This window comes from Lycorma delicatula, chromosome 2 (assembly GCF_047948215.1).
Source record: "Lycorma delicatula isolate Av1 chromosome 2, ASM4794821v1, whole genome shotgun sequence".
NCBI classification, from domain to species: domain Eukaryota; kingdom Metazoa; phylum Arthropoda; class Insecta; order Hemiptera; family Fulgoridae; genus Lycorma; species Lycorma delicatula.
Window position 1 is genome coordinate 223,427,179 of NC_134456.1, and position 18,998 is coordinate 223,446,176.

The 18,998-nt window shown below is 29.1% G+C and overlaps 1 protein-coding gene across 1 annotated transcript in view; it reads right to left on the reverse strand.

Annotated features, from left to right (window-relative positions):
- Positions 1-18,998, reverse strand: part of Kap3 (kinesin associated protein 3) — a 65,032-nt gene that overhangs the window by 22,401 nt on the left and 23,633 nt on the right. The window contains exons 7-13 of the mRNA XM_075357232.1: positions 16,830-16,976; positions 15,277-15,455; positions 12,333-12,495; positions 8,220-8,320; positions 4,716-4,937; positions 3,044-3,209; positions 1,493-1,618 (exon numbers count right to left, since the gene is read on the reverse strand). Of these exons, the coding sequence (XP_075213347.1) occupies positions 1,493-1,618; positions 3,044-3,209; positions 4,716-4,937; positions 8,220-8,320; positions 12,333-12,495; positions 15,277-15,455; positions 16,830-16,976 (1,104 nt within the window). The remainder of the gene's footprint in view (positions 1-1,492; positions 1,619-3,043; positions 3,210-4,715; positions 4,938-8,219; positions 8,321-12,332; positions 12,496-15,276; positions 15,456-16,829; positions 16,977-18,998) is intronic.

The window sequence follows — 18,998 nt, forward strand, 5'->3', positions numbered from 1 at the left end:
GTTAAAGAACAATTTAGATCCAGAGTAACAGTACAAGGTGAAAAGATAAAGACGCTACGATTTGCTGATGATATAGTAATTCTAGCCGAGAGTAAAAAGGATTTAGAAGAAACAATGAACGGCATAGATGAAGTCCTACGCAAGAACTACCGCATGAAAATAAACAAGAACAAAACGAAAGTAACAAGATGTAGTAGAAATAACGAATATAGACCACTGTATGTGAAAATAGGAACAGAAAAGATTATGGAGGTAGAAGAATTTTGTTATTTGGAAAGTAGAATTACTAAAAACGGACGAAGCAGGAGTGATATAAAATGCAGTATAGCACAGGCGAAACGAGCCTTCAGTCAGAAATATAATTTGTTTACATCAAAAATTAATTTAAACATCAGGAAAACATTTTTGAAAGTATATGTTTGAAGCGTAGCTTTATATGGAAGTGAAACTTGGACGATCGAAGTATCTGAGAAGAAAAGATTAGAAGCTTTTGAAATGTGGTGCTATAGGAGAATGTTAAAAATCAGATGGGTGGATAAAGTGACAAATGAAGAGGTATTGCGGCAAATAGATGAAGAAAGAAGCATTTGGAAAAATATAGTTAAAAGAAGGGACAGACTTATAGGCCACATACTAAGGCATCCTGGAATAGTCGCTTTAATATTGGAAGGACAGGTAGAAGGGAAAAATTGTGTAGGCAGGCCACGTTTGGAGTATGTAAAACAAATTGTTGGGGATGTAGGATGTAGAGGGTATACTGAAATGAAACGACTAGCACTAGATAGGGAATCTTGGAGAGCTGCATCAAACCAGTCAAATGACTGAAGACAAAAAAAAAAAAAAAAAAAAAAAACAGTCCCTCTTTAGGTAGGTTGTTCCTACCTCATCCACCACCTCTTTTTGTTATCCTGGACTTGTTCTTCTACATGGAATTTTGATTTCACAACAACTGAATCAGGACTAAGGATATGGAGTTGTAGTGATACTGTGTCCTTGGTAATCAGTGGCTTAACGATTTATCTACAGACCTTTTTAATATTCAGTTTCCTATCCGATTCCTTTATAGATATCCAACCCAGATTTTATCGGGTATAAAGTGAACTTCCTAATATATAAATATTCACATACATACACAAACTTATCCTGATATCTCTGGTATCTTAGCCTTAACCGCTTAAACTTATCACACTTTACCGCATGAACATTATAAGAAGTATTAATAGATTTATATTAATAATTAAAGTTTCAGTAACGGTTAATTATGCAAACTATCCAAAGTATTTCATACAAAAAGAAATTATAAATTAAGTAAATTTTGCATTAGCAGAATTACTTAACACAATACTCAAAATTAGCAAAAAAAACTTTTTTGGAGGCTTTTATTGAAAGGGTTATTCTAGTAAAATAAATCTTTTAAAAAAGGGGTTTTAGAAAAAAAATTGATTAGAAAAAAAATTGATTAAAAAAAAATTAATTAAAAATTAGCACTAACCTTTAAGAAGTTCAATCAATGATAACAATATGTCTGCTTTACACAGCAACGAAGAACAAGATTCATCTCCTGCAGCCGTACCGACCAGCATAACAACTTCCAGCACCAAATCAACCTCAGCTTTGCCTAAAAATTGCATAACTTACAATGAACACAAACAATTTTTTTTAGGAGACATGTATATCAAATGATTAATCATTATTATTATTAGTAAACCGCTCTTATAAACAGCAAACTATTTATAAGGCAAACACAAAAGCCAGTTTTTATGACTCATTCCCAGATTGTAATGAATTAAATTTAGCATTACCTGTTACTATAATTTCCATTTTTGATGTTGAAATATAATACATATTTCAGATACACATGCAACAGATAATAACTTTGAGGAGATGCCTTATCAAATATTTTTCTCAAATGCACAGTGCAAGCCTTTTTAAAAGTATTTTCTAATTCATTTTGAATTATCCGTAAAATTTCAAATCACAGGAAAATATTTATAATGCATCTAAATAGGCTATTCAATGGAAAGTCTAAATTCTTGGTACTTAAAAGTATAATAAGGTCCACCTAGTTAAAAGCATCTTTATGTAAAATTCCAATCTACTTTCTCATTCCCAATTCATACTTCTTTCCAGAATCTTCTTAATATTTATAATATTATAACATTCACATGTTTCTTTTCGATTTTAACCACCCTTATCACACCTCTTGTAGAGGGCTACTAGAGCTTTTAGGCAAGAAGGTTTGGATTTAATTAAAATAGGAAGGAAGCTCACCAAAATCAAACTGCTCTTCAGCAGCGCACATACAAAATCTGAATTTATATCATTCTAATCTTGATATATTTTATACAATAAAATAAAATGAAAACAATTTTTTCTGATCATGAAATTAAAAAACCTGAACTAATAAGATAAAAATATAAAAAACTTTAAATCAGTAGCAGTTAAATGTATTTTTAAATTTTAAATGATCACTGTTTGAATTGATGTTAACAAAAAAACATAAACAATAAAATTCACGACTGCATCAGAATGCTGATAAAAAAAATTGACTAAAAATTTTACAAACTTTTTAATTAAAACTAATGACTTCAGACATCAACTAAAAAGAATTAAATTTCATTTGCAAAAGAACAAAATTAATTTCCTAAATCAGATAGTATACAATTTGATCTTTCAATTAGTAATCTGCTAGGATTTACCAATTACACAGAAGGTCAATCTAGTTTTGTAGAAAAATAGTCCTGTTTTCTATTTGTTACCAATAAAATGCTAATTAAGAATTTTTAAACATTTTGACTGATTAATGATTAAAGAAATATGATTAAAAGAAACCAAAACCGATGCCAGAAAACAAATAGGTATTTCTTTATTGTTAAAATAATTTTAACCGGGTTCAAAAAACTATTTAAATATAGTCATGTATTACCAGAATTGAAAAGAACATCTGTTAAGAAACAAAAATTTTACAGACTTATCTACACACGTAGCAAACATTATGTTAGCACAATCTTTACAAATTTAATAAATATAAAACCATGCTTACCTGGTACCAACTGACTTTTAATCCAAGGAATAAGACTATACTGATTAAGAAGTTGGCAATAATTAAGATCAGGAAGATCTAAATTGGCCAGTATTCCGACACATTCCAGAAGAAAATCCTCATTTTGACAACATGTCAGTACACTGGCTAGGTCCCCAACAAATTCCTGAATTGAACATCATACATTAAATTCAGTTTTAGATCTTTTTGTAGTAAATAATTTGTACACTGATTTATCATAATAAATTTTAGATAATAAAAAGTGAATTTAACTGACATTTTTACAGAATTCAAAAAGGTTAATAAGTTGTTCCATGTTCAATATAAAATTTTGAAAGTGAGCTCAATTTTACTCATAATAAAAATAAGGAAAGAAATCTGAATACATTAATGGTAAATTGGAATAAGAGAATTTCTAATCAAATACTACTACAAACTATGATTTAACCAACCGGTAAGCACTAAAAGCTAGTTTTATTTACTAATAAAAAAATGCATTTATAAAGTATGCAACACAAAAATATTACACAAAATATCCCAGTATGGTACTAGTTAAAAGGTTCTAATCGAGATGAGTAGTTGTGACTGTAAAAGTAAGGTCAAAATACAGATTTATGCATTGTCCCTCTATTTAAATTATTACTTGATGCAATACAGCAAGCGTGTAATAAACAAACACGTTGTACATTTACTATGAATTCTAATACTCAGGATGCCAAAATAATTTCAGGGTGGTTTTTCAGTGTGTGCAGTACTAAATAAATTTACTAATTCTAGTTTAATTATTAGATTTTATAAAACAAGAGCTACAGCTATTCATTAACTTAGTGGTCATCTGTAGGTTTTACATAATGATACTCATTTTTTCTGATTTTTGTTACATTCTCTATAAAAATCACCCGTTAAAATTTTGCAACATGTAAGAGTTTCTCTCAGTCCTGTTCATAAAACTAGAAACTTCAGTCGCATCCTAGCCTGATTCAAATAATTCATCAACTTGGGAGAATTTGACTTAACAAATGATTTCAATATTGTAGGCATTTCAGAAATTTTGTTCTGTAAAGTAGAAAACCAATTTTCAGACTAGATTTCAATTTCATAACATTCAATCACAATATATCATATCCTGTGCTTAAACCAAATTAATGTAAACAATAAAGTTTAGGTGAAATTCAGATTTTCAGCTAAAATTAAAAACCATTGAGACTGAAGGACAGTCTATCTTGAAATGAGCACATCTTTGTTTATGCCCATTTTACCAAATTTTTCTTGAGCTTAGGCTGGAGAGAATTTACTAGGTCCAGACAGCTGTGTACCTTTCCTCCTGTGTTCAAATGTGAACTGATGTACTGATATAACTAATGCCACTGGGTTTTGTAAAAACTTTTATACTAACATATTAAACTAGTTGAAAAAAACATTACACATTACACATACAGAAATACGTACTTTGAGACATTTTTCTAAAAGTAATTAAGAAAGATTAATTAATTGAGAAATTTTTCATATATTTATATGCTATATGATCCCTTTTTAATACCATTTATTTACTTGTCTGGGTGGGATTGTTGTACAGTAAACAAGAGGTATAAAATTTTCTTCTCAGCTAATGACTTAATTCTTTTTAGCTTCTAGGCTGTAGACTTATAATTTAATCTTTACGTGAACTTACAATTAATAAATGTTTGGTTGCCTGATGAGTAGAGATATTTCTGACAATCTTTAATAAAAGTGAATCCTGTAAATGAAAAGCTCTTGCCATCAATCTCTGTAAATTATCTTGATCACACATTAGTTCAGCACATCGTGAGTTTATTGCTGCATTAACACAAACAGCAACAGGTACAAGATATCCAGGTTGTTCACCATCCCAATCAAGAACATATGAAATAACCTAAAAAACAGAAAGGAAAAACAGTGATAAAACAAATAATCTTTAATGATAAAAAAATTGAAACATGAAATATATCTTACAGGAAAAATTTCCTGTAATTTCCAGTTGCATTTGTTATATATAACAAAAATACTGCTAACTAATCATACAATTAAGTAAAATCGCAATTAAAATGAAATATTATAAAAGCAGATAACAGTTATTAACACAGTCTGAAATTAAAATAATAACTAACATACAATTTAAGTAAATAATGAAAAAATTAACTATCTTTAATAAAGCAATATGTAAAAGTATTTATGTAAATAAGTTTACATAACATCAAAGTAAGTCAAAATACACAGTCTATACAACGTAATTCACAATGAAGATGATTTATTAACAGATAAATTAAATGTAAATAATGTTTTTAAAAATATGTAAAATGCACCTGTATTTATCTGACGATATAGAAATGTTTTAAGAAGTTGCTTCATAAGTGAAAATGAAGTACAGTATCTTAAACATAGGTATGAAAAAGTTTTTGTTTTTTAAAAAGATTTGGACAAATTTTACATAAAACCAAATTAAAAAAATAATTTTAGCATTAAAATTTTTAACTTCTACATAATTTTTGTAAAATTTAATTTCTCAGAAAAAATTATAATTTGTTTAAAAAAGGTAGTGAAAAAACATCGTTCTTGATTTTTACAAGACACTATTACAAAAACTTGTCATAAAATACAGATGTAACTTATATAGTGAAAAAATTACAGCATTTAATTGCAGATAAAAATGCAAGGAACAAAAAAAATTAAAGATTGAAGAATGTTTTTGATGACAGTATACTTCCATAAAGGAAAAAAAGCCTGAAATTTAATTTAATTATGTCAATTGTATCTTGGAGCTCTAATATTTCTAAAACAATATTTTTACACAGAGTACAATGACTAAATTATTCAAATAAGAAAATGCAAGTTTAATTTTGCCTTGTCTTTAGTTAAGAAGTGATTTCAGATTTGTTAGTTAAATTATCAGGAATATGCAAAGAAAACAACTTTTTAATAAAATGTTAACATATAGTGTAATTTACTTTATTATTTCACTCGATAGGCAAGCAGTATTTGATTTTGTTTGAAAGTGAATAATGTCTGTTGATATAACAAAATAATGTTGAATGGTCTCAATTAATAACTTGATAGGAAAATATGAACATTTTCACTTAATCAAACTTAACAGTATAAATGGATAGTTCAAAATATGATAAGGAAAGATTGCTCCTTAGTGATATAGTTTTAAGTTCATATTTATGAATTATGTAATAATGAATCATTTAATTTTAAGTAAACAATTGGAAACCAATTATTTATTATACAATTATAATTATAAATTACATAATTTTATATCACAAAAAATAAAAGCATTGTGTGCCCCGATAATAAAATCAACTAAATTGCAAAATACTTCAAGGATGCCCCACACTTTTATTATTTGGGTATAAAATTGTAAATGGAATTAAGTTTTCCAATTAATGTAGTCAATACATGTTTTATGTCGGTGTAGGATTCTTTACATTACAATTTACCAATATTGTGAAACCTACTTCAAATAAATATGAATAAATGAGTAACGCACTCATTACTTCATACACAGTAGGTCTGAAAAATTCCATACAAGTAGCACCATCTCTCAGACAACCAAGGAACGATGTGGTAAGCTGTTTGACGAGTATGTGTACAATTTCATCACTTCAGTCTCGAGTTATATTTGACCCGTATGTTGTGTTCATGTGACCTTGTGCAAACTCGCAATATGAAACAGAGAAGTGCGATAAAAATTTTGTGGTAAATTTCAAAAATCTTTTGTTAAAACTTATTCTGCGATACAGCAAGCATTCAGTGATGAAGCTGCATCTCATACAACAAAAAACATGTTGTGGAAGTGGTTTAGACAGTAGAGAGAGGGAGGCCGTCAACAGCTGTTCATGATGAAAACATTGCAAAAGTGCATGTGCTCCTGCTCGAATAACCTTATCTTACCCGTCACAGCTGAAGAACTAAACATTGGTAAAGACGTGGTATGTACAACTCTAACAGAAAAAAATAATCACCGAAAGGTGTGCTCTTGTTTTGTTCTACACTGCTTGACCAAAGGGCAACAACAGGTGCATCTTTCTTGTGCTCCAGATTTCGTTGAGACTGGCGATAGTGACCTGAATTTTTTGTAAACAATTATAACTGCAGATGAAAACTAATGCATCATGTATGATCCGAAAATAAAGCATCAATCAGCTGCTTGGTTGAGTCCTGGGGCACAAAGACCGATGAAAGTCAGGCAGCAAAAATCAAGAGTGAAAATGATGTTGATTGCATTCTTCTACTCAAAGGGCCTGATTCATCATAAATTTGTCCCAACCGGTCAAATCATGAATTCTAAATTCTATTTGGAAGTAATCCACCCCAAGTACCAGGATCCAGGCAGTTGGACCCTCAGCACAACCCTCTTACACCACAAATCAAATCACTGTTTCATTCCACCCACCCTATTCACCCAACTTGGCTCCAGCAGATTATTTTCTGTTCCCAAAACTCAAGTTGATGATGAAAGGCCACTTTTTCATCAACATTCCAGTCATCCAAAGGGCTTGCACTGGGCAATTGAAGGCAATTCCACAAAGTGATTTCTCCAGAGCATTTGACAGGCTCTACCGGCGCTGCAACAAGTTGCAGGTTCTATGACGGGAGCTGATGTGAGTAAATTTGTTTTATCTTTAAATCTGTATTTTTATTTAATTTAGTTCGGGAACTTTTCAGACACACTGTGTATCTGTTTCTATATGAGAAGAAAAAATTAATTTCTTCCTTTTAGTGCATATTTTATTTTCATTATATATATTTCTTAAAGTATAATAATTATTTGTAATTCTATTTTTTCTTAAAAGTTTGTTCTTCATATTAAATAAAAGTGTATTTAAAATTATTTTTCTATCAGTTTTTTTAACAATAATTATTTATTTTCAAAATCTATCAAACAGTGAAGTATTTAACTACCACAATATATTCTTTTTTCATCTTTTTTCTGATGATTTGGTAATAATAAACAATGAGAACTCAATGGGAATCAAACCTGGTATCTGGAACAGTTGACATTACAGTGATGCAGTGGGACTTGATCATTGTTACTTCTTGATGCACTCAGTATAAGTAATAAAAATACTCACTAAATACAGCCAAATTTCAAATAAGAAATAGTAAAAGATAATATTATTAGAATTTACAATAAAAAAACTATTTAATAACTTACTTTTTGTACACAATCAGTATATGTGAACATCTGTTTAACTCTATCATCCATAGACAAATGGTACAGTAACTTCAGAACAACTTCTCTAAGTCGATCGTCACCTAAAAAAACAAGATTTGCATTTCAGTGGGCTAGGCTAACTGATATGCAATAGTAAATTCAAGTTAAGCAAAGAAATCGCTTACTTCAGTTTACTTAGTAAACCTGACATGGATTGATTGTTATTCTTGTGAATGGCTACACCAATTATTGGGATTAACATCTAGTGTCCGACCATCTACAACTACTACAGTTATGACACCAAATTTACACAAAAATCAATATTCTTAATATTTAATTATGAATATATTACATAGTTGAACTTTTCTTCACAAACAAACAATGACATAAACAAGGATTTTATTATAATAATGTGTTCACCACTCAAATTATACATAGCATGAGAACATTCATGAAAAATTTATTGATACTACACCAATCTCCATGGCGAAGTGGTAGTGTCTCAGCCTTTCATCTGGAGGTGCCAGGTTTGAATACCAGTTGGGCATGGCATTTTTCATGCACTATAAAATTCCATTTCCAAATTCCATACATAAGCTCTTCAAGCTTATGTGGCAACATCATCAAGCAAAAAAATAAAAGAAAAAAATTCCAAAATAAACTACACATTGGCCAATTATACAAAAAGGATTTTATTGTTTATATACATAAATTACAACAAATCAACATTATTTCTCCAGATATTTGTCGCTCACATTTAGATACTTATTGTACCATGAAACCAACTTTTGCCGACTCTTACTCAAGTAATCTTCTATAGGGTAACCATCCAGTTGTCAACCCTACTTGGAAGCTCTTAGCTGATTTCATATTACTGAGTAGCCAGTTAGATTTTCATCTTCACGAAAGGATGATAGTCACTCGGTGCTATGATGCCACGACCAGACTGTAAGGGATGTAACTGAAATATTCCTGTCTTATTTGTTCAAGTAAAGTCTTTGTGCAACTTGCAGAATGAGGCTACATATTGTCATGCAGAACATTTTTAACACACATCAGTTCTTCTTGATTGATCTTTAAAATCTTTTTTTTTAGCACACTGCAATAAATTTTTGACAATACTGTCATACCAATTTTTATGAGTCACCAAAATTCACTTGCAATTCCTAAATACTTTAGCCATTTTTTTCAGTTTTATAATAGCTGCATAAATTTGTCCCCTCTCATCATGCATATCTGTGTGCCCCTCTCAAGTTTTCAGCATTAATCTTAACAGCAGAGTCCGACTTCAAAAAAATAAATTATGCCACACATCCCGTACCTGACAGAAGTGATAATGATTATATGTTTATGCTTTATCTGAAATGAATTAAATGGATGACAGATGTGTGTCTAAAGAGATTCCTGGTGACTACTCTGCACAGTTTTATTGCTTGACTAACCAGTAAATATTCAATAGAATAAAATTTAGATTAACCCTGTATTCATTAAAAAAAATTGGCATTACCACCAAAGATCAACAAAAACTTGCATTTTTATACAGTAAAATTCTGTTATATCTAAAATAACTTATGCTCTAAGCATGTTTACATTACCAAGTATTTGTATTTAATCTGTGAATTGCATATAACTGACAAGTAGTTTATTGTAACCTATAGCAGAAAGTAAGGAATGTATAATTACTTTCCCACTACAATAATGATAACTGAACTCCTTGTACTCACTTTCTCATCAATCAAACTTTGTAACTGGTTAGCCAGATATTACAGAAGTAGCCAGATTTTATGTAATACCAGTGTAATATTAGGTGAGAAGTATTATCCTACAAATTAATCAACTATATCGCTAATTTATAATATTGCAACTATAAGAAAATAATGCACTTAAAATTAACAATTTCTTTAAAAGATTATGGAATACTATCTAATATGCAATTTGTAATTACAAAAATAGAAAGCAACAAAAGATGTTTGGTTTTCTAACGCACAATGTCCATTAGAAAAAAATTTTTATAGTATACATAAAATAGATCTCTAACTGCAACCTTTCTGAACTTATCTTAGGCATCTGATATACTAAATTATCAAACTACTTGTGGTACTCTTTCAAATTTAATTACAGACTATTTAATAGGTAAAATCAAACGTAAAGATGTAAATTTATGAGTATTGCCTGTAATTTAACAATACATATTCTGAACAACTATTATCAGATACATCATTATTTATAATTTATAAAAATGATGTATTTAAAGCATGACCAAATGGATGTACAGTACCACAAGTAAACTATGTACAAATATTTTAAGCTCTGAAAATACTCAAAAAACAGCATAACTTAAAATATTTTGAATATTTGGTTAATTTTTAAAAGAAAAAATCTGGATTTATTGTTTAAGGTGTATACTGTGATAGTATAACAAATAAAATATTTCTTTAAGAATTTGTGGTATTGAATTAGAAGAGTTTGGGGTCTCATCAATATCTAGGTGTGTAGTCTGATTTTTATATGAGATGATAAAATCGTACAAATACATTATAAGAGATAGCTAAAATATAATGCACACTGAAATATAAAGGAAGAACAAAATGTAGCACGAAGTGATATTGTCATTTTGTTGTTTCATTTTCCTACTAGTAACATTCCAAAACTCATTGACCCATGCTTTCTTTCATTCTGTGAGGCACCATTTTTATTGAGTCAAGTACGCCCGTTATATTAAAGTGTCAAAAACAACCTGCAGTGGTAGAATTTTTAGCAGTGGGAAAAGTGAATGCTAGTGGCATGCATCGTTATCCAAAAGAATTGTGAATTTAGAGCAATATTTTATACGTAAATAGAAAAGATGTATGGTGGAAGGTGAAAGGCATTCCAGAAAAATCATGGGTACAATGAGAAGGGGCAATCTGAGCTTCAGATTAACCTTAAAAAAATGCCTAAGAATAAACCATGGCATTTGTAAATCTGGAGAAGGCATTCGATGATATAGAATGAAATAAAATGTTTAAAATTAAAAAAAAACGGCTGAAAATAAAGGAAAAGAACAGTTATACAATCTGTACTTATCAGGTAACAATATTAAGAGTAAAAGATGAAGAATGGTAGATGACTTAAAAAGGATTACACCAAGGAGTAGAATGTCTAAGATTGCTTTTCAACTTGCATGTAGAATAACCAACATAGGAATTAAAAGACAAATTTGAGATTGTGTAATCACAATAGGGAAAATAATTAAAATGCTGAGATACATTGGTATATAATGAAAAAATACATTGAAAACAGGGGTTCTGATATGTGACAGAAGGGAGAATAAGGAAAGTTTGCTATCTAGGAGTAAAATTAAAAAAGATGGATGAAGGAAGTAGAGATCAGAAGTAATCTGTCACAAACAAAAAGTGCTTTCAAATAGAAATAGTCTATTACAGTAGTATCTATAGTTCTATGAATTAGAATGATATCTCACAATTATAAGTATGGAATGTAGCTTTTTATGATAGCAAAATGTTGGAAATAAGAAAATAATACAAGAAGCCTTTGAAGTGTATTATAGCAGAATTTTGAAAATTTGATGAGATGATACAAGTACAAAATGAAATTGTAAGATAAACGGGAAGGAATGAAAATTTGTGGTAGAATCTTGTAGACAAACCAGGCTGGTTGGTCACCAAGACAGTCAGATACAGTAAATTTAATTTGCCAATAGGAATACACAGATGAAGATATAAACTGGAATTTGAAATATGAATGTTCAACATTAGCACAAAAAAATATGTAGATAAAACTGTGAAGGAAGACAAAAATTGTAATATATTAGATATTAAGGTAATAAATAACAGGATGTTACGTAAAACTTAACTTCCTCAGAATGTTAGGTAGTAACTTAATTACGTTGAGATTAAAAGATTAGTACCAAACACAAAGAAGGGAAGAATAGCATCAGTTCAGTCAATAAAAAAAAAACATTAATATTTTAATCAGATAATTACAATTTGAAATACTGCAGTTACTTGTAGACTATAATTCCTCAGATCAGTGTGTTTAGCTTCTGAGCAGGTGCTGCTGGAATATACCACTCATATTTAAATGAAAATATATAAGTAACAATATAATTACCCAATAGACTAACTAATTTTGGAATAAAGCCTACTCGAACCATCTTTTCCCTCTGCTTTGTATCAAATGAAAGATTAAATAAAAGTTTCAAGGTTACTAACTCAATGTTTTTTTCCTTCATTTGAAGAAGTTTAGGCAATTTATCAATTACATTCATATTAGCCTGAAACAAAAAAGGAAGTAAATGCAAAATTATACACAAGAAAGAAACCATTAATTAATAAAGTAGCTATGAAATGTCAAGATGTATACTTAGTTTCAAATCAAAAAAACTGTATTTTGTGGTTAAGTTACAACAAACAAAACTAAATCTGTCAAAGAAATTCTAGTCTCAACTAATCTAACCTGAACTTGTCCTTTTAACAATTCATGCAAATAATCTTGATCTCATACCAAAGTCACCAGAAATTTATTTTATTTATTCCTTTGCACAAGACTGAGAATTCTTCCCATTACTTTCCAAATAATATTTATTAACAACGATATGATATTATTCATTGTATAGAGTAAACATTAATGCATATCACATTATATAACACAAACGCAGTTTTTAATATGAAGTAATAAATGTTCAAATAATACAAATTCAAATAATACTACTGCATTTAAAATATGCAAGTATTGCATGCAAGTATTTCATTATTCCCAAATGTTTAGTATATTGACAACATTTTTCACAATTTCCTAAAAGAAACATATTTACTTATAATATAGCAGTATCTTTTAATTTTTTTCAATATTTTTTTACTTTACTACTGCCATTTTGGGGCTTCTTTTTTAATGTTAATTTCACTCATTTACTCTTCCTGGAGTAAGGGAGCCCCAAAATCAATTTTTTTTTGCAATTCCAATTATCAATGCCTAAAACATATTTTTTTAATTATAAGAGTAAAAAAAAGCCCTTATAATGCAGAAATCCCAAAATTTTAAAAATCTTCAAGAATTTCCATTTTAATTTATTTAATATCAATTTTAAGCATATTAGAGTCATAAAATAATCTCATCGATTCAAAAGCCCCAATTTTATAAAATTTTTTTTTTTGTATTTATGCCAAGTAATCTACCAATCCAGTTCGGGGAATCCTGACTATTTGTCCTCTGGATTTGAGACCTGATTCGGGTTCTCCATCAAAAATTAGGGAAATTTCTTTTGGAAAATTTTGACTGAAACATCAGGGTGCCCTCCAGAGGGGGTCAAAATCTATATTTAACCCCAAGAATACATACATGACCATACATGTTTGTAAAAGGGGCTCAAGTTCTGTCTATTCATGCAACTTGAGAAATGAGTGAGAGAAAGGCTGAGGGTGAGAAAAAAAGAGAGAAATAAATAAAAATATGCTCGTTTGAATCGACAGATTAAAATTTTTTTTTAATAAAATTCTAACTGATTTTTTAATTTATTAATACCAATTAGAGAGTAGTAACTTTCTACCCATCTGTCTCTCTGGAGTAAGGGAGCCCCCAAAACAAAACAAAAAATTAATTTATAATTTGAAAACTATGAGGTTTAAAACATTTTTACAAACATTTAGGTCGCTAAAAAAGCACTCTTTGATGCAGATCCCAAATTAAAAAAAATTGATTCCTTGATCCTGTGATCTCAAGTTTTAAAATTTTGAAACATTTTAAAAATAATTTTGGCCCTAATCTATTTAAAATTGATATTGAACAACATTAATGTTATTAAAATTACCTTACCTTGACTGCGGGCTCTTGAAATTAAAAAAATCGCAACAATTTTTTTCTGATTTCAATTCCAATGTGTATGAATTTAGTTTTGATAAGTAAAACCATCGTTAAAATAGACCCCCTTGATTCAGGCAATACTTAATTTTAAAAAGGTCAGAATTTTTTTACTATTAAAATACTAAATAAAATAAATATAAGCCCACCAGGCTGGTGTAGTGGTCAACTCGTCACAAATCAGTTATTTAACAACTGAGTTTCAAAGTTGAAGGTTCTGAGGTTTAAATCCTAGTAAACGTTGATTGCTTTTATAGGATTTGAATTCTAGACAGGGGATACTGATGTACTTTGGTAGTTAAGGTTCAATTATCCACATGTCTCAGGAATGGTTAGCCTGAGTCTGCACAAAACTACACCTCATTTACACGTCATACATATCCTCCTCATCTTATTTGGCTGTGGGAGTTGCTTATTGCTCACTAGTTGAACAGATTGCAACATACTCATTAGGAAAATAAAATAAAATATGAGTAAATATAAATTTTTACTATTGTTAAAATTTGTTTTTACTATTTTGATACTAATTTATTTGAAACTAGTTTTTTTTTTATGTCAAATGAATTATCTAATTGTGTTGGTAAGTGTTTCATGAGAAGAAAATGTTACTTCATTAAAAAGATAGAAGTAATGTTTCTTAATGATAGAATTGCCACAACCTTTTGGCTTAGCTGTTAAGTTTTAGCAACAAAATATGTATGTGTTATGCATGAATATTCAACTACAAAAAAAAATTCACTGAACAAACTTTATAGCTGTGAGTTACTTTAATGCATATAGTGATTTTTTTTTTTTACTTTAAACTACTTATTAATGTGGATACAGATATAGCAGCACAACACATTTCAGATCTTTAACGTGGAGATTGAATTTTGACTGCATTTTTAAAATTTTAGTTCAAAGACTTTACTCATAATAATAAACATTACATAAAATTTTGTAATTTTTCATTTCCTATTCTTTCAGGAGGCAAAGTATGATTTTTTGAAAAAATTATTGTACTTTCCAAAAACATATATTGTTTGATTATTCCACATAATTTTTTAAAATTTTGTTTTTAGACACTTCCAACAATATTTTCTAAAATCTCACATTCAAGGGTTTTTATTGTAAGTTTTAAAAGCTTTATTTTACTATACTATATTTATTTTTTTTATACTTTAAGTAACTGAATAAATAAAATAAACCAATTACTGACCATTTCCTCTTTATTTTCCTTATAAATTGATAATTTATGCAGGAATGTTACAACAAGCACCAATAATTCAGGTGTTGATCTATCCAAACTATGTATCAGATAACTGACTAAATTACGCTTCCTCATTTTGTCTTCAACTCTAGGATTCTCAGCAATATTCAAAAGAAGATAGAAACATACTAAAAATAAATAAATAAATAAATTATATAATATGCAATTAATCTTATAAAAAAAATAAAATAGCAGCAGCAGCAGATAAACAATATTTTTGCTACCAATAAATAATAGCAACAATGTTAATACTGAATTAAAATCTCTTTGAACATCTTATTGATTAAACATATTGTTGCCTACTACTGAAGACTGCATTACTCAAAACTAAATGAAATTACTCTTCAATGATGCTGAGAGATGGCAAAGTGATAAAATTATTAAAGTAATGTAGTATCCTCAAGGTAAAAAGTTGGTTCCTTGCAAACTAGCATTACAGTAATCTGATAATTTCCCATTGCATTTACATTGTCACTGCTATGAATAATTATTACAAAACAAAAGAACTTAGTATGCTTTCCGCAGAATGTATAACACAAATTTTATATATAAATGCAAAAGTTTATCTGTTTTGCATCATGCAAGAATCAAGCAAAAACTTGCTTTTAATTTTTGGGATGCATTCATGTTATCCCAGGGAAGATTTTGAGCCATAGATTGAGGCCCTAGCCCTCTTAAGGGTTAAGATTTAAAAGATATTCATTAAAGAAACCAAAATTAATCCTTTTACTTAATAACATTTCTGAAAAAGACTAATTTTTTTTGTAAAATATTTAATATTCTCACAACCATGAAAATAACAAACATGGTGTACAGGGGGGTGGAGCCCCCTGACTAGATAGTTGAGTGAGTAAAGCGAGAATTTTTTAAAATTATTAATAAAATAGTGAGTGGCTAGTTTACCATATACCAACTTACAGATATCATTCATCTCTTTACTATAATATAGCTTTTTTTCAACCTCTGGGACCACCATGGTATTACTTACTTCAAAGGACAAGATGAATGACAGTTTTTGTAGTGCGTGAAAATGCTATGCCTAACCGGGATTCAAACCCAGGACCCCCAGATGAAAGGCGAGATGCTACCACTCGCGCCACAGAGGCCAGCTACTATAATGTAGCTGTAATTAGAAATCTTATAATTAGACAATTTTAAGACTGAGGATGATCTAATGGTAACAAGATGTCTCTCAATTATTGAGTTCTTGTATATAAACATTTTTTTTAATTGATCTTTGATAAGAAGCTGATATATATAGGGATATATGTAGTTATCTATGCAAGGATTTTTGGCACAGTTCTGCCATAGATTGACCTTATCTCATTAAGATAACTGTATCAAGTTCACAACAAAAAGTATATATAAAACTTAATTCCAATGGGGTACATACACACCTGAACAACAAATTTCAATTAAGAACAAATTAAAGCTACAATGATATACGATTTACTCCTTAACATAATAACAATTTTTATATTTTTATAAATTTGTATAACCACCTCTTAATAGCTGATCTTGTTTTTTGGCTAAAGTAAATAACTTCCTTCCAGTAATAACAGATTCATCATCAGATTCTGGAGTTCTTGACACAGTAGTGTTATTAGTAATGCTAGGAGTGGAAGGGGCTTTTAAAGCTGAGCGAGGAGCTAGAAACAAAAAATAAATAAATAACTTTTTAATCACTGGGTTTCTACAATTACCAGTTTACATCTTTACAATCGAAAATTATGTTTCTAAACAGGAGTGCATATCAATGTTTAAAATTATCCTGAACATAGAATTTAAATGTAGAAGACAGTTTTTTTAAAATGTCTGAAAAAAATACCATATTTTAAAGATACTTTTAGTTATTTTTTAACTAATATTTACTAGTATTGCGCCATAAGATAATTCATATATTTTTTAATCCTTTAACATCTAACATTAAAGCAGCTGGAAAATCAACTCATTTTGTTTTATAATATTTGTCCACATTTAAGTAAAGCAGCTGTTGCTTGGTTTCTCGTTTACTGTTTTAAGTTATAAATATTTTTTCTCTTTTATGTGATTTTGTTTGTTTATGGGGTTTGATTACACTTTTTAATTATCTCTGCTCTACAGATTTCATAATTTAAAATTATTTCTCACATAAAATTTTATTATTTTTTTTTTTGTATGTTTTAATGAAAACAACAGTTTTTGTTTTGATCAATCATAATCAGTACAAAGTTATAGCTTTTTCTATAGTAAATCAAAAAGTAAAAATAGTTTACAAGTGTTTTTGGAACAGATATGTTAATGAATGTTTTATAAAGTATTTCTTATGCTGAAACAGAGAATGTAATCAAAAATTCTCTATCTCCTAACATTCTTGTGTTATCAGTTTTAAGTCCCTACTATGTCATTTTTTTATGCATAATAGAAACTATTTGTTTTCTTGTGCATTATTTTATATACATACCTGATGTGACTAATTGCAAAATAAATAAAGCTGCATTAAATATATGACATCATTCAACCAATTTAACTAATGAGTCATTCTAGAATATCACATCTTTCTTTGAAAACACTCACTCAGTCTTTCAGAGTAGCTAAGTCACTGGTAGATAAACTTGTCTGTGATGTGTGTTAAATTGTACGAGCTGAGTTAATTATTGTCTGTTACTTTTCCCAGTATATCAATTTGTTTCTTTTCATAAATTAATCAAATGTTGAAATAGTTATTTTTTTGTCAGCTTATATTTGTGTAATGAGTCAACAAATGCATTCGTGTAAAAATTTTCAAGTTTTTTGTTACGTCTGTGGTAAGTTCACTATAAAGTCAGTATAGGCCGATTTCAAAATTGATGAAAACTGCTTATGGGCTTTATTTCAGTTGTCCACTGGAAGATCAAGATAAACAATGGGTGTTAGATATACTGTGTATTAGATGTTATGTTATTCTCAAGCAAAGGTGTTACAGAAAAAAAGAGGATTGGCCTTTTTTTATACACATGGTTTAGAGAGTAGCAACAAATCAATATGATGACTGTTACTTTTGTTTAACAAATGTCACTGGTTTTTCTTCAAAAAAAAAAGGAATAATGTGTACCTAAATGTTCCACTGACTACGAGATCATACAGATGCTCATGGAGATGATAACCCCCCAAGCTTCTGAAAATACTGCGACACTACAAGCTTCAAGAGATGATGATTTTATATCAGAAAAATCAAATAGTGAACCATGCCTCATTTTATAAACTGAACTTAACAATTTGGTTTGTGAATTGAATTTATCAAAATAGCATGCAGAACTTCTAGATTCACACTTAAAGAACTGCAATTTATTCAGTATGGATATCAAAATTTTATATTTTAGAAACAGAAATAAAGACTTAATAAAATATTTTACTATAAAAGATCCCCTGTGGTCCTATTATGATATAGAAGGTTTGATGTTTGGTCTTGGAATTGCTTATAATGACAATGATTGGTTATTGATTTGTCAAAAGCAATCTTAAAAGCAGTGCTACTACATAATTCAAACAAGAATCCTTTATAACATTTTAAGTATCCTTTACAAAAGGAAAATCACTAAAAAATTTGTAATGAAAATTGAAACTGTAGAGCATTATAGAATCAATTTTTTAGTAATTCTGTTTTTACATATCTTAAGCAACTAATATTATGCTGGCTTATCAGGGTATGC